The sequence below is a fragment of the Ammospiza nelsoni genome, chromosome 3, assembly GCF_027579445.1.
Source record: "Ammospiza nelsoni isolate bAmmNel1 chromosome 3, bAmmNel1.pri, whole genome shotgun sequence".
In the NCBI taxonomy this organism is placed as follows: Eukaryota; Metazoa; Chordata; class Aves; order Passeriformes; family Passerellidae; genus Ammospiza; species Ammospiza nelsoni.
This window is the reverse complement of record NC_080635.1, coordinates 108924969-108945990: the sequence shown is the minus strand read 5'-3', so window position 1 is coordinate 108945990 and position 21022 is coordinate 108924969. Positions and strand designations below refer to the sequence as shown.

The following is a 21022-nucleotide window of genomic DNA, read 5'->3' as shown; positions in this document are numbered from 1 at the left end:
AAAAAAAAAAGTGAATAATTCACAACTATTGGAAAAAAATATTTTGGTTAGTGCACATTTATGAAGTTCCTGCAAATGAACATCCTAGCACTGTAAACAGTTCATTTAGAAATAGTGACTCATCTTATTAGGAGAAAGGGAGGAACACAGTATGATCTTACATAACTACAAAGCAGCAAGAGGAAACAGTGTTGAGTTCAACAGAATGCTTTGAAGAAGCAAAGGGTTAAAATGATAGAAAACAGAGTTCTAGGGAGGGAAAGACTTTTCCTCTTCCCCACCAGAAATTTAAGACATTATTGGGTATAATGCAAAGATAAAATTGGTGTTATGCAAAAGAAAGCAGTTTTCTTGCACTGCTATCATGTCTAAACAATTCTGGATACAATTTTAATTTACAAGTGTTGTTGAAGTCTTCATAAAACTTGTTTTGATTTTTGTCTCATGCTTCCTTGAAGGCTCAAATGGTAAACATTTGGACATAATGACGCAAACAGTAGGCTATCAATCATTCCCAGTTTTCACAGCATTGTTGTTCATTCAGAAAAGCTGCGTGAACTGACCTCTTTCTAAAGCAGTGTCATTAGTTCTTTCAGAAATAAAACAAGGATCAAAAAGACTTTCAGGATTTTTCTCTTAAGACTTGCTGTACTGAATGATTTTGGAAAATTAGGGATCAACTGTTTTCAATTAACTCTCAGCTTTTTTTAATGTATAATGTATGAGAGACTACATATTAATTGTTTTTGTTCTCTCTCAGTTTTTTAAGCATTGACTTCCAGTAAATTAGTTAAACAGAAAATTGAATTTAGATTAGATTTGCCGTGTAGACTCCTAATTTTGATACAAATGAGAAATTGTGCAACAGAAGGAGGTAAATTTATGCAGTGTGAATGTCTTTGGATAGACATGAAATATGACTGGGCTTGCTGTGCCTGAGGTCAGAATTAGCTTGACGTGGGGCTTAGTGTGGGAATTGGAGCAGCACAGCACTGTCCCATTCCTTGCTGCTCCTGTGGTGAGCAAACTGAGGAAGTCTTTGCTCCCTGTGTCTGACTAGTAAGTCTGATTGCATATGCTGTCTCAGACTGGTCTGCTTTTCAATGTTGTGGAGGTAAAGTGTTGAAATACTTTCCCAGGCCACCTAAATTTAAAAATACAACAAGTCCTGAGCAGTTCTAGACACTTTATTAGCCACACTTCCATCCCACGTGGCTATGAGAGTGTTGTGAAGGGTTAATGGTCTTGTAGAGTGTGGGTGTACTAGAAGATGGTTAAAAGCTCACTAGTGATACGAGTTCAGTCCACTGTCTGCTCCACTGTGGGAGTCATCCTCTGGCCACAGCTGAGCTTCAGCCAGTGCTTGAGCTATTCCGCCCTCCTTGTGTCCTTGTCTCAGTGGTGCTTTCCGTCCTGGAGGAGGTCATCCTGTACTTCTCCTTTCTGCTGTGACTCATTCTTTGTGCCTGTTATCTTTTCCTAACTAGGCCATCTGCTTGGATTATCCTGCATCTGACTTGCATCTTACTTCCGACTTTTTGGTTTTAGGGTTTTTTTGAAGCCCACAAACACCTACCTGCCCCAGTTGCCTTTTTTTAAGTTGAAGTGGAAACTTTTTGTTCTGTGTTCAAGTTGCATACCTTTTGGTTTAGTAGTCTTTTTTAATCAACTGGGGTGGAAGTCCAGAGTTTGGCTTGAGATTATAGAATTAATAGTCATGACTACACAATTCATTAATATAGATTTAATTTGTCATGACCACATGAAAAGGTGCAGATAATCTGAGAATATCATGGCAGTTGTGCTTCTTGTTAGCCATCTTCATTTCTAAACAAACTCCTTACATAATCAGAGAGGGCTTCTGTTGTGTGCAGAATGTTCTGGCTCACTTGCTCCTGAAAGGAAGCATAGTGGGTATGTGGGGCTGCTTGTGATCTTTCTGCATACAATTTCCTGGGAAACACTGAACATGGCTTGGTTTTCAGGGTTTCTCTCACTTCACCTCAATCGATTCTACAAGGATTATCCATCTGGTAGCTTGTCAGTCTTTCCTCCTTTCCTTTTAGCAAATGGGATCAAATTCAGTAAGTCCAAATGCCAAGATTCTGCACCTAGGACAGAGTAGTGTGGAGCACCGATATTACCTGGGAGAGGAGTGGCTGGACAGCAGGCCTGCAGAAAAGGGTCTGGGGGTGCTGGCCAGTGGCAGTCTCAGTGTGAGGCAGCTGTGTGTCCTGGCAGCCAGGAGAGCAAACCACATCCCGGGGTGCATCAAGCACAGCACAGTCAGGAGGAAGAGGGGATTATCCCACTGAATTCAGCATCAGTGCAGCCTCACCTGAGTGCTGTGTGCACTTCTGGGTCCCCACAATGGTTGTTAAAGCACTCAAGTGCCTCCAGAGGGGAGCAACAAAGCTGGTCATGGGGCTGGAAGCATGTCCTGTGAGGAGGAGCAGCTTCCTGAGGAAGGGAAGTGGAGAGGGAAGCACTAAGTTCTTCCCTGAGTATTGGGTGATAGGACGTGTGGGAATAGCTCAAAGCTGCACTGGGGAGGTTTGGACTGGACCTTGTGGAGCATTTCTTTACCATGAGTGTGGTCAAACAGCAGAACATTTTTCTAGAGAGGCTGGGAGATGCTCCAAGCCTGTCAGTGTTTAAGAGGCATTTGCACAATGCCCTTAATAATGTGCTCTAACTTTTGGCCAGCCCCAGATGTCTCAGGCAGTGGATGAGATGATCATTGTAGGTCCCTTCCAGCTGCCATAGTCTGTGCTAGTCTGCTCTTTGCTCCTGTGTCCAGCAACTTTGCTAACATCACAAGAGTAATGTGCTGTTTCTTTGTGACTTAGAAGTGGTTTCTGGGCATGCACAGGCACGCACATTCAGAATGGTAGAATGTAGGAAGAGGTACAGCAAATAGGGAAATAATCCTGTTTCTCGGACAAGCCTTTGGAAATTTGTTCAGCTTCAGCTAAATTTGTTCTGCCGGCCACCCAATAAGTTTTATTAGTATCAGACTCCAGACTATTCTCTTTAAATTAGTCAAAAGGCCAATGACTTTATTCAGACACAAGAAGAAGTTTTTTAAGTCTATCATTAACAGTAGTAGTATGAAATGGAGAAAGTCAAATCCTCGACAGAGCAAAAGAACTTCTTCAAAATTTAGCTTATTTGGTTTGAAAATCACAAGCCAGCATTTCTAAAATGCTCCTCAGAAGAGAGGTGAGGTTTTTCATCCTAGAATAATAATCTGCTCTTCCCAGGAACATCAGTGTCCTACCACCAATTTCCTGACTGAGTGCTATATAGATTTGGAAATCTAAACAGTTAAGAAAAGATTGTGGAAAATTACTGACAGAAAACCTGCCTGATTTCTAATCATCTGCTATGTATGTGAGTTTTAGGAGAGCTCTTGGGATCAAAGCATTTGACAGTGTGTTTTGGTTGTGTTGAATTTTCAGTTTTAAAATGAGTATTTTTTGTGTTTTAGGAGGAGACCGCAGGTTCCTTATGCACTGTACACACTGCAGTGTGTTCCCACAGAATTTATCACTTAGATAAAAGATGAGTGAAGAGAGACAAAAAAGAAGGAGAAATTAAGAGGCACAGAGGGGTGATGTGGCTTGTACCTGGTCACACGGAGGTCAGTAGCAGAGTTAAGAATTGGATTTTTTTGAGTCATGATCTAAATGAGTCTGTCATACTCCAGAGGCCACAGAGGTCCCTCAGTATGAGTGAGCCATCAAAAACTTCACAGAAAGAAACCCAACCCAAACTTTTGGTTTTTCATATATCCTTGCTCGCAGAAATAAGCGTGTCAGCAACAGCAGAATTACACAAAGTTCATAGATTTACAGGCTATTTCTTATGGTTAGTTTCACAGAAAATGTGACAATGCCTTTAGTGCTATAATTAGTTCAAGAGTAACTGGAGATTTGGTTCTACCAAAACTTTCAGGAGACAGTAATAACCCTCTGTGAAGATCCACAATGTGAAGTTTTCAACCAGGACACTGCAGCCCACAAACAGATTTAAATTATTTGCTCTCAGTGTTTTTATTTTTACTAGTTAACAGAAGTGGGCTAGAACATGTGTTGTTTGTGCTGTATGACTATTAGCAGTTCTTGGGCATAATATTGGTCAAGGCATATTAATATTATCCCAGAAAATTTGAGCAGGGCTCATGGATTAACAGTTTGGGGTCTGTTCTCAATAGGCAGTAGAGGGGCAGATAATTTATCTGAATAGGCTCGAGCTGTTCTCTGGCATTTGCCCTGAAGTTCAAATAGTGGGTTCTGGCCCATTTTTAAAATTATATATATAATTTTTATATATCTTAATATATTTTATATACCTTTTTTTGATATATACACCTTTAAATTAGCTGTATGTACTGTGTCTTTGGGGGTTGGCTGAGTGAAATCATTCCTATCTTCCTTGCATCTCTCTTGTAGTCTGGTTCTGCTTTGTCTTGATGCATCTAGGTTGCATCAAGATGCAACCTAGTATGCACCTGATTTTTCCAGGAGATAAACTTACAGGGCTGGAAAAAATAGAATTGCAAAACTAAAGGACCTACAAATAATAATTAGGAGGAAAATAGCAGTTTTACGAGTACTGTAAAGGAGAATAATCCACTGTGTCCTACTCTCTTCTTTAAGGATTCAGCAGCACTTGCTAACAGTAGTTGTCCCTTGCTTCAATACCCCATTTTATTCAGAGATTTTAGTAACTTCACAATGAGTGGATAATTTTATTTTTTGCTTTGCACCAGTAGCCATTTGGAGAATATCTGTTAAAAAATAGAGGTAAAACCTTTCCTTATGTTGAAGCCAAAGTCTTATGCACAAGTCTTTGACTTGTGCACAGGAGGTGCTACAGTCAGTGCAGATTTGAATGCACTGGTGCTCCTTATCCTTTTCCCAGATGGCATCATCACCACATTTACAAGGGCAAAATGCAGCAGGTCTCTACACTTTGGCAAACTTCACTGTGTTCAGTATCTTTGTGCAAGCTGTCACCAGGCATTTAAACCAAGAAGCCACATGTGTGAACCAGACAGACAAATAGATGCCCTTCTGACACTTGTGATGTTGGGCATCAATATCCTCAGATGGAGAGATGGCTGCAAAGCCAGTTCTCTTTAGTGCTGTGAGCCAATGCAGCCAAATTAGTGGTAATTAATTTCAGACCTGTGTTTGTCCACACAGCTAATGATTCCTAGTAATCTTGCTAACTAATTAGTGATACTAATGTAACAAATTTTGTTTGCAAATGCTGTATGTTTGTGTTGTAAGCTTTATGGATCTATTTTTCTACTATAAAGCAGAAAAATACTTTCTGAACTCTAAAAATTTTAAATTATGAGTCAAACTCTCATTAAAAACAGAGATTATATTATAATCTAACAGTTTTGCAGCTAACTGTCTTAATATTTTGGAATAGAAAAGCTAAAAAGAACTTTTGATGAAAGCCTTCTTCCGATTTTAACTCGGACCAGGTAGCTTTTTTGAGAAGGGGTTGTTATTTTTTTTTAGTGTTTAGTGTAAAGAGTCCTGCAGGTATTCCATTCCTCCTTTCACCACTCTTTCCTGAATTTTTCAATGCTAGATTCTTTAATTTTACTATGGTACAGATCTCTAAATACTTTAATCTACTAGCTGTTCAAAAGAACCTACAGTACATGTATTAAAAAAGGTATTTCATGTGTGCAGACTCTACAGCCTGCTCATTACAGAATTTATTTTTCGATGAGTAAGGGCCCGGAAGACGCTAATGTAAGTATTTTAGCAAGGGTTTGTATTTCTCTGATAAACAGCACTCCCCTTCTGTTTGTGATCACAGGATGAAAGCTCTCTAAGCTTGTATATGTACATTTTTACTGCTACATCATGTAGTGTGCTCTTAAGATTGAGATCTCATTCCCCAGGAAGCATTTCTGTCTAAGATTAATTGCCCTTTTAAAATCAGTGTTTGATGTATTCCTTTGGCTATATCCTGACTCACTTTAACCCTCTTTGACCTGACCCCACTGACTATTACTGCCATGGCTGGAGCAGAAATCCCTCAGCCTGATGTATGCAGTACAGACTTGAGCCTGTGGTTTTTCACATCAATGGATTCAATTAGCTGAGTTTTTACTGATCAGTTTAGCAGAGGTTGAAGGATTTGTCAGACATGGAACAAAACTGTCCGTACTTTGAATATAATTAAATAGCTCATCTCAATTTTCACATGTAGTTTGCTTGTGAGGTTGTTTACTCTGTTAAATAACATAATAATAGTCTTGGATGTAGCATTTTTAAAAAGGAAAAACCAGTTTATTTTTCTCTAGTTAAGTAGGGGAAGGCAAAACATGAAAATAACAGCCATTAAGCCTTGAATCTGTATGTGTCACTTATCACTCTTCAGCCAAATAGTTTTAACCAGTGATTATGTCCCAATGCCCACTTTTGAATTTGATGTATTAAACTGAGCAGATAAACTAGCAATTAGCATTTTGGCTTGAAAACAAGTGAACGTGCTGGTCTCTTCTGTATTGAGAGTGATTTTTCAGAAACAGTAATCCTGCTGTGCTTTGTAGGAATAGGTCATCATTAGCTGAAAAGTTCTTCATATAAAGATGGACGGCCATTAGGATCACAGAATATTTGCAGGCATGATGTGAATTAGAGTAACTTGAAAATGAAGTAAACTTGAGGTTGAAAGTTCAAGAATGCCATTAAAAACCTTTAAAAGTGTATGAATGTGCATATGCTTAGAGGATATATAATATGATTGCACAGAGAATTTGTTATTTAATTGTTTGGCATAATAGCATTTTGAAAACAATGACATTATAAAAATTCTTGCAAACTACTAGTAACAAGGTCTTTTACAGCGAATTGATTTGCTCTAGACCAAACTTCGTAGAGATAAATCTTTATCAAATGTGATTTTTTTGTTTGTTTTTTTTTTTCCAATAACCACATTGATCATGTTTAGCTCCCTAGCTGCATAGAGAGCGAGCCCTAATTTCTGAAGGTCAGTTTTACAGTGTTTGGAAGGAAGGGCAACCTCAAATCTAATTAAGGGCATAGTGCATAAAAGGGTTAACTTCTGGTAAGTCAAGATGACTGCTGTTCAAAAAAGCTACACAACTCTTAAAAGTGATTTAGCTCTCCTTCAACAATGGAAAATATATCATGGACAAGTTGGCCTCAATTTGTCACACATTCAAGTGTTTATCTTTTAATGCACACCCTGCCTGTCCTCATGTATCCTCATGTTGTGTGCTTGTTTGTTACATGGAACAGCAGCACGATTTACACTGAACTTTCTCACTATGTGAATGGCCAAACTTAAAGCATTGTAGAAAATTGTTTTAGAAGCCTCAGCTGCTAACCCCAGGCTTTTATAAACTATCACAGGCTTATTGCTAGTTCAAAAGATGAGGCTAAGACACTGATGCTAAGGAAGAAGGATTATAAGAATATTCCCTGGGAGTTCAATCTTAACTTTTTTTTATTCTGCCTGAAGCTAGATGCTTGATGGGAAGCATCTTTGCTTCCATAAGACGTCAGATTTTTAAGAAAAGTATTTTGGAGTTCTGTCATAAATTAGTTTGCTACTTATTCCAAGAATCCCATTTTAAAAACCTCTATGAAGTATACAAGAAGAAAATAATTTAAAAGCAACAACAACAAAGTTCATTTAAGTAAAGCTTAACCCATTTCCACCCTCTATCTGTTTTTCCATTGAGTTGCATGAGCTGTTTTACAAAAGGAAAAGTTTCCTTGTCTTGCATGGCGTTACTGTCAGTGTTAACTGTTTTGGGAAATTGTTAAAAATAGTCTGCTCAGGCTTAGTCTGGTTAGTGGTGTTTCAGGCCAAATTCACTTTCTCTAAAAACTTTTTGAGTGCACTGGAAAAAAGGTTTTTTGGTTCATTTACATGCTTCCTGGCTCCTGTGAGATTAGAAGTGTAAGCCAAGTTCTCATCTGCTGCTTCAAAGCATCATAAACTTTTACTTGTGGTGATTACTTTAATCTGTTTTTTTACTATATTTCAGAAGTGTGGCTGTCTAACCTGAGGATAGATTTGAGGTCAAAAATGATAGGAAATAACAAGAGAGAAGAGTTGCATAGAAAAGAAAATTATAAATGGAGTGATGCCAAATACTTGATTTCATCTCAGTATTTAGTGATATTTAATGTAGATGATGGTAATATTGCATATGATAAGATTGCACTTCTGTTTGGGGGATAGAGAAGGCAGGATGGTGCCTGGCATAATCCAAGGAAGGTAATCATATAAGAACTGTGACAAAGAAAGTTTTGTCCTGTTCATTAAGTGATAGATGTGTAAATTCAAGTTAAGATGTTTACACCACAAGAAGATCACAAAGATACCAGCCAACTGGCCTGTGTCAAAACCATGTAAAGAAGTAGAGCAGTAATTAAAACTAAATTAGTGGATATGGATTTAATATCAGTCCATATCTGTATCTTGCCTGGAGGTGGGCTTTTGCAGTCAGGTACTCTGCAAGAATAGAGTTCACTGAAGTTGATACAGGTCTGGTTCTATCATAGCATTTTGGACAACTACTTCCTGTGAGGGGCTCTGGTGAGATGACATGAAGGCACTCCAAGATTGAGACAATATGAGTGATAAAACACTTCAGGATCGGGAGACTGATGTTTTTAACTTTTTATTTTGGAGAAGAATTTTGAAAAATCAACTTAATTAGAAAAGATAGGTTGAACACTCTTGTTCTGTTATCTGTAGGTTGTTCAGTAAAGTATTAAAAATTAATATTCATTTTAAAAGGAATTTTAAAACAAAATACAAAGTTGTAGCTTTTATTTACCATACCCCAAACTGGAAACAGACATTTAGGAAAACAATGACCTTCAGTTTGAGCAATTGAACTCATGTTACTACTAAATGGTTAAAATGAGTGATACTGTCTTGTTGCTGACAGTTAACTAAATCTATGTCATGGTTTATTTATATTCATGTCAGGCAGTTGAGTCTATCCAGGAACTGTCATTCTTATTCTCCAAACCACATCTTGTGTTTGGAACAATTCTTATTTCAGACACAGAATCATTTTGAGAACGAAATTTTTACTGAATAATGCACTGACCTTGTATTTCTGTGGGTGAGTTCTTCACCTGAAATCAGCTTCAGTGGCTTTCCCCAGTGCTGGTGAGATATGTAGGCAGGAAGGAAAAGTCAGTCCTGTGCTTTCATGTCACATATCAGCATCTAAAATTTTTGAGGTCAGAGGAACCTTTTGTTGTGGCTAGGCTATTGTAGAGTTGGCTTTGCAGAACTCTTTGTGTGTTCTTGCTCTTGGTCAGAGGATACTGAACAGATCTGCTGACATGATCCATCTGTGTGTCTCCTGAAGCTGATCATCATTCCAGCTCTGGGGAGAGGAAGAGAATAAGGATTTTGGTACTTTGTGAGGTTGAAGTGAGGTTTAAAGCATGTTAAGATTGCTATGGAAAATGAGTCACTTCTAGCAATAGAGCCTACTGCTGTGGCAAGCAGGGTTGTGTTGTACAAGATGGAATTCACAGAAAAGTAAGGATAGCCTGGGATATGCTGGCTAAAATAGGTTAGTGTGAAGCTTCTGAAAGCTCATAAGATTTTATTCCTAGTTAAAAAATTCTAAATTCTATCTAAAAATACTCTGCTCAATTGAACATGTAGTAAACTTAGACCTTGAAGTTATAGTTCCTTAAGTGTGAAATACTTGGTTTTAGTAAAGAACATGTTTGCTGTCTGAAGTACTTGTGCTGGGTTCATTCGAAGAGCAGAATATCATTTGGCCATGAGATTTCACCAAAATCAACTTTTTATGCACTTCCCATGAAATGACATTGAGCTCTTGTTAGTACTCAGCTGATTAAGTACAATTTTTTCAATATCGAAATTCTTTTTTCTATTTGATCACTGTACGTTGAGGTTGTCATCAGTGTGGAATCAGAACACCTCACTGTATTTCTGTACCTTGTTCACTGTTACACATGCCAGAAACTGATTGCAGATGTTCCAGTTAGATTGGAGTTTATGAATGGAAAAGCCTGTAATAATATATGTTAGTTTCTAATATGTTTTTTAAAGGTACTGGAGAAAAGAAAAGCATCAATATTTAATTTATACATGGATTTAATCAATTCTGTAGCTATGGTTGCTCATTGAGCAAAGAAATATTTTGCCATGAATTAAAAAATATAAGGTACCTGCCTTTAGTAAATACTACAGAAGTGATGTGAAAAGGTTCATAAATGCTCCTTAGCCTAATTTTTTTTTTTGCATTTTATGAACACATAGATATTTTTGTAGCACACACAATGAAAATAATTGTGAAGCTTGTTTTGTTGTAAATGGTATCCTGTCTTTGTCAGTTTTAATATTGGACATTAGAACTGTTTGGACAGGTTACTATTAAACTAGGTAGATGCTGTTTGTCAAGTTTCAGGGCTAACAAATTAAACCATTGCTGGCTTTATTAAGGTTTGAGGTTTTTAGAGATGCTACCTATTTGAAAGTGCAAAAGAGAAGTATGTTCAAATATTTGTGTTTCTGTTCTGCTACCAGTGCTGAAGTCACTGGTGGAGAATTTCTTTAGACTCTGAGGCTTGTCAGGGGCTGTCTTGTCTCTGTAGGTCCTAGAATTTCCAACCTGAGGTGCCCAGAGAGGAAAGAATAACTTCAGCCACTGTCCAGTGCTTTCCTACCACATGTGGTTACAAATTAGAACAGTCTTTGAATTTGCTCACTAATACAGAATAATCTTTTGTAAATAAGTGCACAGTTGCCTGTGTGATCCTTGGTGCTGAATCAGAGACCTACATTCCAAGAAGGAAATTTTCACTTTTGCTTACCAGAGATTTGGCCTTGCCCAGCTTTGGCTTCAGGCTTTCAAAACTGGGTCAGCAAAATCATTCAGTAGCAAACTTAGTGGTTGCACACTGCATTACTCACACCAGGCACATTACTGAAAGCTATGTTTCTCTAAGTAATTTCCTATGACATCCTTCAGAGGTAGATAAAATCTTTCCAGTGAAGTTGTTGGTGTGTCTCTTCAGATTCAGAGATGTCTGAGGCACCAGGTGCTGAGCACACACTGTTCTCCTGCCAGATTATCTGGGGAGCAGAAAAAATGGGGAGGAAAGCAGCCACATCACAGTCACAAAAAGAAAATTCTGCTCCTTATAATGCCGTCCCAAGATTAGTTTTCCTACAATATGGCATAGCCTATTGTCAGGAATACCTTTGGTATCATTGTCTTCAGAGCATATGATATATTCTGAAGATAAGCCAAATGTCTATGGCCCACTTTGCAGCTGGAAAAGCTGGCTTCCAGTTATGTTGCACTATTAAAATGCTGCTACTGCATGAAAGCTGGTTGTGTTTACTCCTTATACATTTTAGTGTCCTTGTCTATAGTCCTGTGGCCTTGTACCATACAAGAAATGCATTGTTTGCCCCTGATTCGAAGTACCAGGTTCTATTTGCCTTTTTAGGGTTGTAAAGCCAATTTTATAAGTGGTGCTGCCCCCGACTACAGGCAGGGAACTTGCATACTGAGGATTCTAATTGAGTACTCCAGGGGCACTTTTGCTAAAGCCTGAATATCTTGTATTGTCTATCTGTTAAGGGATTTAAGCCTATTAAATTGCCCTGACAGGTGATTGCTTGAGGCCACAAATCAGAAGGGAGGTATTTCATCCCACTAAAGAATTTTAAGTGGTACATCACAGATGTAGTCTGGCTAGAGGAGCTGTCTTGTGTAGGTGAAAGGGAGTATGGCATTGCAGCACTGGTGAGCATTGAGGTGCTAATCTGGATAAAAACTGGCTGAAGTAAGTACCTGTAACAGAGGCAGTGCCTTCTCACTATTCTGCTCTCAGGCACTTGAATCTGTCTCAAAACTAAACCAATCTTTTATGTCCATCTTCAGTTCTTTCTTTCAAATTATAACGTAACTCAGTAGAAAAATTTATTGAGATGCATCAGTGCTCATGTGCAGCCATCTGAACTGATGCTGAATGAGCTAATTTTCCTGTTACTGAGTAGATTAGTTTGCAAGCAACAACTTATATAGCTGAAGGAAAAACTTACTGTGTGATAACATGACATGGCACATTTTCCCACCTTCTCTGAAGGCTACAGATTTTCTTGTTTGTTCTTCCGCTGTGTCTCGCTGGTTCCTGGATATTGAGGGGTTTTAAAGGAAGCTGGGATTAGTGACAGTGAATATTTAGTTAGGGCATTCCATTAAAGAAGAGAGAGTGGGCTCAAGCTGCCTCAGGTTGGGGAGGGCTTTGAGCCACTCTCTCAAGGACTCACTTGAGATGCAAGAGGCCACTCTCTCTTGCTTCCTCCCAGCAGATGCCTATCTGCAAAAGAGAGTCCTTTGCAATATTTTCTTGTAGTGGTTTCCTCATCAGGAGCATGGAGCCACCTTGTTGGTGACAGAGGAGCAGATCTCTTCTTAAAGCCCTTCACTTCAGAGGTTCTTGTTTCTCTCCATTTTCTGTACAGAACTGGGAAACCCTTCTGACTTTACATGATATGATTAATTAGCCTGAGTCTGGTCAACACTTAAAGTGTTGCAGCCTTGAGTGAGGGTCTAAGTTAAGTCAGGTGAAAAAATGTCTTAGTACATAACATTTAAGCATTGTTATCTGCCTTCTGGAGATGGAATATTGTTCAGTTTTACCAAAAAGCATTACCATCTCTGCTTAGAGCTTGCCTCTGGTAATTTGAGGGGGCTACAGTATCTTCTCCGTTGATGCAGCTCCACAAGGAAAGTGGTAAAAAAATAAATTAATCTTGGGACAACCACTCTGATAGATGACTTAATTAGTTTACAGGGTTTTTTGTTTTTTTTTTTTTTTTTTTTTGCAAATGCCAAAACAGTGTTTGTTACTTGAGCATCACTTCAATAAATAGAAGCACTCTGATTTTAAGTAGCATTATGCAAACTTATAGATTGCTGTGCTTTTATTTTTCTTCCACTTCATCTTACTCCCAAAAGTAATTTGCAACAAAGCAAAAAAAAATAATCTTAGGTTATGTGATAAGTAACATGTAACTCAGTTCCGATAGAATTTTAAGAGGACAAAAAAAGTTGGGGAGGTTACTGGAAAATTTGAATTAGTGGTTTTGAGGAAATCCTGTTTATTTTTTCACTACATTACTGAACATTGTAGAATGGGTATTGACAGTAATAATATCATCAGGTCTGGACCCTGTGCACTGCAGATGAACAGAGTTATTTACCCTAATTTTCACAGACATTATCCAATGATATAGAGGGGCATTACTTTGTAATTAGGTCATTTACATTTATACCACTAATTTAAATACATTATGTTTAGCAACTTGAACACTTTTAGCAGCATTTCATCACTTTAGAAAGGCTTCTTGTGATCATAGAATGTGGGTTGGGGAAGAAGAGGACAGCAGTTGGTGGGTCAAGCTGCATCTAAAATCGTGGAAAAAAATATTTCGTAAATCTCCTAATCTATTGTATCTCTAAAACAGGTGGATGAAGTTTTCATGATAGCTAGCAAATCATTCAGTACTCAGATCACAGTGGAAATGGATAATAATTAGACAGCTGTTGACAAGATAAGAATATTTTTCAGTAATTGTTTTAGTGTATTTGCTGTTTACAACTTTTTGCTGCAAAAAGTAGAGAAGAGTCTATATGAGAGACACTCTGACTTATAATCGGATGTGTGATGGAAAACATGAAAGTTGAGGAAAGTTTGGGTAAATGTGCCTGAAGTGAGAGTTTGTGGTTCCTAGTAACAAAAGGAGAGAAGAATGTTGAAGTAAAAACAATGGATTTTGTGAAAGAAGGCTGCAGTAAATACAGAATTGGGAGATAAGATCTCTTCAGTCAAGCCTCAAGGGGAAAAGGAATTAAGAAGTGATGCTTTGTCAGAGATAATACTAAAGCACAAACAATGCTAATGCAGAGATTTAGATTTTAATTAAACTGGTAAATTCTTCATTGACCTCTGAGGCTTTCTCAGTTTGCCGAGGAACAGAATAAAAGATTTGTGTGAGAAAGAGACAAAGCTGGGTAAGGAACTGAGAACAGACATCAAGATTACCTGCACTTCATTTTCAAGCAAGAGTAGGCACATGCACACACATACATATGTTGCACAGTAATGGAAGAGCCAAAGAAAATGTTTATAATTTATAAGCCTTTCCTTCAATGGCAAGAAAATTATACTGGGGTTCTAAAGCTTTTCATTTTTTTTTTTTTTTTTTTTTGCAAGTTTGGGCTAAAAAGAGTCAGGTGCATTCTGTCATCTGGTTTTATGTAAATTAGTTGTTTCTGGAAATGAAATAATACTAATGAAACGTTAAAAGAAGTCGTCAGCTTACACCAACTTAAGGAATACCATAGGTAGGTTTTAATTTTTAAGTGTTAAATACATATATTTGGAGGTTACTGAAAAATATTTAGATGTTCCCTAACTTCGGAGAAGAAAGAAAACTGGTGTTGTAAACGAATTAATGCACCACCACAACTGGGTTTCTGAGATGTTTTCTTTGGGAGTTAATTCTTTTGACAATCTGACTCGGAGTGTTTCAGCCCAATAAATACCTGTTTTGGACAGAAATACCAGAAGTTGGTTTTTAAATAATGTGCTTTGTTCTTCACACTTGTCTGAAATAAAACCAGAAACCAGCAAGTGTTTATGCTTAATTTAGTGTGATAATGTGGGTATTATGCCATTTAGAGAATCAAGACTTGGTACAGAATATACCATATGTAGGTAACAAGTAACAAGAGTATAATGCTTTATTTTAAGCAAACATAACTTTCTGCTCTTGCAGGAAGAATTATTACTAGCAAAAAGTTAACTACATGTTTAGAATGATTTTTTTACCAGCTGTGCGGGCATAGATAGCTGGTTATACTAGAAACTTCTTCAGGCAGCTGTCCAATCATTTTAGCTACCAAACAAATGTGATTTCACCTGTGTTATAAAATAGAAATTACACTACAATTGGGGCCACTGAATGCAAGAACCAGTAATGATACCTACACTTCTAGATTCTCTTCTCTTCCATGCAGCTCTTGGTCAGGATGGTGGTTTGTTCTGTTATAGACACTGGAGTGGGACATAAAATGCCAATTAGTGAATGCAGTAGTACTTTTGATTACTGAATGGGGAGTTCACTGTGGTAGGTCCATGTGAGAATGCCATAGTATAGAATAAAATGAGTGAAAGGTCACTGCCTACTTTTCCCCCTGCTAACCATTGTTTGAAGCATATTTCATATTCTCTTCTCATCCCTTGTCTCTGAAATAAATTTTCATTTTTTGTTGTTTTAGTTCATGTCATGACTGTTATGTCAGTTGCTTTAGCTGGTTCCCATCATTTGAATCAAAGGATCAAAGTACTTGCATCCTCCGGGACAAGTATAAATAAAAAGAATTGAAATATTCTTAGAAAATACTCTTGTTATACTGGGAATAATTTGCTAACTTTGCTTTTCCAAGAGATGAAACTAAGTGAGAAAAAGTCGGTGCCAACTCTGCCTTCGGAGTAACTCTGAAATATTGCTAGTGATTTATGTAAATTATTCTTAGCAATACAAGATTACTTCAGGAATAATGCATGTATTATATTACACACAGTCCAGCTCTTTCAGTAGATCACAGTATTAAGAATACAACTTACCAGTATGGTTTAGGAAGCTCAACATTTTGAGCTTGATCTGTGTAAAATTCATATGCCTTACAGCTGGCTGAGATGGATGTGCCTTAGCTGGGTTGACAACAAGCTGGGATCGCTGTGGGATTAAAAAAAGCCCTTCTTACAACTAGTAAAGAAAAGTGGCACTTTCATTAAGTTTTACTTAATTCCAGTTTGGTCTTGGAATTAATTTTAACTCAAAGTTTCTGTTTTAGATGATACAAATCTCAGCTTTCTCCACACTGATATTTCCTACTTTTCGTTCTGTTAAACGTTGAACTCGGTAACACCAATTAAATCTAACATAAATTAAGTATGAGTAAATGTTTAATCTTCCTGTGAACTTTGAATGGCATACTAGTGGTTTCTCTTTTTCTTTGAATTAGATGGAGAGCAGAAGACTCAAGTGATGATTCATGGAATTGAGCCAATGCTGGAAACACCCATTCAGTGGCTAAGCGAACATATGAGCTATCCAGATAATTTTCTCCACATTAGTATCATTCCCCGACCTACTGATTGAAACTCAGCTCTATTCCTATGAGGATCATTCTCAAGCTGGAATTCTAAGGGCATGTCAACTTCTTGCTTCTGTCAGTCTTGACAGAGGCAGCCTGACCAGAAAAAAAGAAACCAACAAAAAGCCGAAACAAAACAAGAAGTCCTCACTGCTGTAAGCCAAACAGGAAGAGAGATCCTATCATCAGATAAGGGCAATTGGGCTGATCTTATTTTGCATCACTGCTGCGTTTGTTCACTGCTGTAATTAAATCAGTTGCGATATGAAAGAATTTACAGGACTTCTGCAAGTCTGCTGTTTTCTTGTAAAATATAATGAAGCTGAAACTGTCAGCCGAAGAGCAAATGGAAATATGCCACTTGATTGTATTTCTGATTAACAAATAAACAGGGCTGTTTCCTAAAGAGGTAGTGTTTCAGCTTTGAGGGTGGAAACATTGGTTTAATTTTCTAGAAGGTTAGACACTGAGAGATTTGGTTACCAATAGCTTTTTGTAAAAGATCAAATTACTGTAAATCCATCTTTCCTTAATGAGAAGTTCATGTTTACAGTATATGTATTGGTATGCAAATGATCTTTTAACTTTGATAACAAGCAGTGAGAGATTTTAAAGTAAGCCTGTGAGCATGTTTTGTCAGTTAAAAACATGCAAAACTTAATAATTACAAATACTCTTGATTTGTATGCTGTCACTGAATACTCCAGTGTGTTTATTATTCAAACCAGTTTTCATAGACTAGCAACGATGTAGGATAATTTGTCTCAGGATTCGTCATGGCATTTTTTTGTGCTCATCTAGTTTTTTTTCTTTAAGAATATATTTTCTTAATTTACTTTAACAAGGTTTTTTTAAAAAAAAAAAAAGCTACATGGATGTTGCAAACAGGATTGTATCCTGCTGTTTATTCCCATAGACTAGGAAACAGTTAAATCATAGAATGATGAACAGATTGCTTTTTAATGATTTTGAATTTTGGAAAGCTGAAGCTTTCCAAGCTAATACTTTCTTACATCTGTGGTCCCTGTGCAATCAGTCCACAATTTGGAAGCTTCTAATCTTATTGCTCTTAGTGTAGCAGATGTATTTTTAGGTTATTGGATCATTTTGGTTTCTAAATGTTCGTTACCATTGCAAGATGCTACTCAAACTCTATCAATTTTTTTTCTGTTGCACTAAATTCATCAAACTCTGTCCTCTATTGCTTTGTCTGCAGTTTGTGGCTGTTTGTGACACAAAACTATTTATAGTAGACATATTATCCAATCTGTCAAATATTATCCAATATAAAGAAAGCATGATATTTTTCTTTCAAAAATAGTGGCTGTCAAAGCGCCTACTCACAGTCTTGGCTTGTAAATGTCCCAGTAATTCCCAGTGCTGTTCCCATTCGTTCCCATGCTCCCTTGATGGCAGGATACTTACCTGTGTCTGAAAAAGAAGAAAATGAAAATCAGCCAAATGAACAAAAACCTCTTTCTGAAGCAAGAGGGGAAGGATCTCCATGGGTGAGGATAGGGTTGAGGCTAAGAAGAGCCCTGAGGGCAGAAAAAATCTGTAGACAGATTAGATACTGTTTTAAATGTTAATGAGGAAAATAGCATTAAGGAAATTGAAGGGTAAAGGTACTAATGAAACAAATCTATGCTGTATTCTGCAGGACATGAAGAATTTTTGAAACAAAACAAACCATGCTGGTCTGTGTTTATGCAGAATAGAAATATAATATTCTTATGGTGGGATGATTTGGTTAAGTTATTCTAATTTCCAGTTCTGTTTGGAATTTTTGTTACAGTGTTGGATTGGCATTTATAAACTTCCTTAGGCACACATATCTAAATATTTTGGAGATTTTCAAAGTCCTGCCAATGGATAAAGCAAATATTTTGTAGAGTCTTCATATTTAAAAAAAATCTTTTGTAGGGATAATTTTTCCATTAATCAGGATGAGAGGCAATACCTTTCAAAAACTGTAGAGATTGTGTTTCCTTTGTTTTAAGGTAATCTGGAGTGAGTCACTAGCTATTTTAATATATTCTACACCAGCATTTGAAGTATACAGCTCTTCTTATGGCCCATATTTGCCAGTAAATCCAACTTTAAGGCCTAGCATGGAACAAAGAAATAGCTTGGCTTTAAAACATACTCTTTCCTCTTACTTTAACTATTTAAACTTTATTAAAAAATAAAACAAAGTTTGAGTCTGTCTTTATTTCCAGCTAAATAAGGATCTTTGTCATTGTATGACGAGTATTTACTTAATAAGTAGGAACTTCTTAGAAGAGGTTCTTAGAATATCATCACATACAGATTGGGTTCTGAATTAAAGCAGGTAGGTATCTATTCTTTGTTAAAATGTCTGGTTTTGAGATAGGCATGGTGACATTTTGAAATGTCACAGTAAACCTGAGTAATATCTCTTGAGAGAGAGGTAAAAAGACATTCAGAACTAGATTTCAGATTTCTGTACTTTCACATTACACTGTCAAATTAGCTTGTGGAAGATGAGTTTAAAATGGGAGAGATGTTTTCTCTCCTTCCCTTGCCTTTCATGTCTCTACAATTCAAGTAAGTTTTTTTAACTGTGAAATGAAACACCAATTTCTCTGAACTATAGATTGAAGAACAGAAAGCAATACAAACCAGCTATGCAAACAGCTACATGAAAAGTTTGGTGTATGTCAGGTTTTTATATGTACAAAATAACTAGCATTATATGGAGTTTATATGTATAAAAACCACTTAGGGTGGAAAGACAGGCAGTCAACACCCAGGTTAGGGTTGGAGGATCTTGACTGCCAAAATGTGTCCAATTTTAAAATAGCACTTTCCATGGAAGATGTTCAAAACCTTAATCCTTGCATCATTTCACTAATCTAGATCAATAATAGAATGAATGTATTGTGGAAACAAATCCAGCTACTAATACTCATTGTAACCTGAGCTCTCACCATAACTGAGTAGAACATGTTAGAAAGGATGAAGCCAATTTGCAATGTAGTTTGCTTGCATCTGTTGGAATTGGAAGGATTGCTTGCTAGACTTTTGTCAAGTGTGTTTTGCAAGTTCACAAACACTTCTTAGAAACCTCTAGAAGTTTGGTTCTTTTTCAAAGAAAATCAGGCTGTAGTGGGGGAAAAAGTAATCAATAGCACTGTTCACTAAACCTGTCCCTTTGGTGGCTGCCGTACAGTGAGAAGAGAGACACGAGTGAGAGCTGGTGATGCCTTATTTTGCACAGATATAATTTCTCCTTGTGTATATTGTTACTAAGTGTCCCAGCTGACATAACAAGCCAGACAACTTGTTATTCTTTCAGCTAGACAGAGGCACTCAAGTATTTTTATTACTACAAAATTAAAGCTCAGAATGGAAACTATCTGGCTGAAACTTGCATCTTACATGCTTTTCTGACTATAATTAAAATAATCTGCACTTCAGAGGTTTGATTTCCATCAGTCATGTGGACACACACCCTCACTGGATTTTTTCTGCAGTTCAAAATTGGCAAAATAGGCTGGTTTTCCTTTATTTTAAAGACTATCTGAGTCTGTACAAGGCAAACAGGAGGAGGGGATCAGGCCATGGGGGTGAGCCTAGAGCCCTGAAATCGTGGCATGACACAGGAAGTCATACGGTTTCTTCACCATTTCCACAGCGACCATTTTATCATGTGAATCCTGGCCCCTGCAGATTCTCCTTTAATTTGCAGCTTCTCTTTGTTTAGCTGATGCTTGACCTCAGCTGAGTGGTGATGAGGCTGTGCCTGCCCCTGGCTCCACAGCTCTGTCTGTCCCTTGCAGGATTACCAGTGTTGGTGCCCTGTGTGTGACTGAGCTGCCCATCCCCAGGACCCTCCCTGACACTTCCACACAGCTCCTCCCTCACCAGCAGAGCATGAGTTCATTCTGCTGGCTTTTACCACCAACTGGGTGGCCCTGGAGGAAAGCAGTGAGAGAAGGGTGCAGAGGAGGAGAGAGGGAAACGAGAGAAATTGAAAAACAGTGAAGGTGGGGCTTGAGAGAAAATACTTTGTGGGGACTGAAATGACAGAGCCGGATTCTTGATCTCACCCAGGTTTCTCATTCACTCATCACCTTGCAGCTCCCACCACGTGCTTTCCTTTCCATCCTTTCCATGAATACACTGCAATGGCTTTCACCTGCAGGACAGTGTCTGGCACCTCTGGTGTGCTGGGAGTGAGCAGTCACTGAGTGTGTATTTAGCTTTGATGGTTTGGCGCATTGCTGAAGGAGGCCTTTATTTACAGGAATTGTCTCAGAGCTTTCTTCTCTGCAGCAGATCCTTGGCCTGGCTTCCTTCATGTGAGGAGTCAGAATGGGGAGGTCCTGCTGCAGACAACATGCTGCACAGGCACCACAGGTCACTGTTCCAATACACTGTGTGTTGGAAAACTGAGCCATGGATGGATGGATGGGTCACTAGAGGACCTTTCTTTCATAAAAAATACTGTTTCATGTCTCTGAAGTTTTATTTTATGCTATTCTGAATGTTTCATAAAGAACAGCAGAATACGTTTTCAGTGTGGCTAATAAATACCAAACCCAGTTTTGGTCACAAGCATTTTCTGTTTCATTTTCCAGTCAGAATAAAATTCCATTATAGGGGGTTTAATTGTAGAACAGGACATCAATATTTGTAATGAGTCTGTATAGGCAGTAGAAAGAGGATGTGTCCATTGTAATGATCAGCATTTCTGCAGTGTACATCTCAACACCTTTTAATATGAAGATACATGAGGACTTCTGCTGAGGCATG

The 21022-nt window shown here is 37.8% G+C and overlaps 1 protein-coding gene across 2 annotated transcripts in view; it reads left to right on the top strand.

Moving 5' to 3' along the window:
- Positions 1 to 18438, top strand: part of ATG5 (autophagy related 5) — a 73585-nt gene extending 55147 nt beyond the window's left edge. For both annotated transcript variants that reach the window (XM_059468227.1, XM_059468228.1), the window contains one exon: positions 16112 to 18438. In XM_059468227.1, coding sequence (XP_059324210.1) covers positions 16112 to 16248 — 137 coding nt within the window. In that variant the 3' untranslated portion in view covers positions 16249 to 18438. The remainder of the gene's footprint in view (positions 1 to 16111) is intronic.
- Positions 18439 to 21022: the final 2584 nt, after the last annotated feature.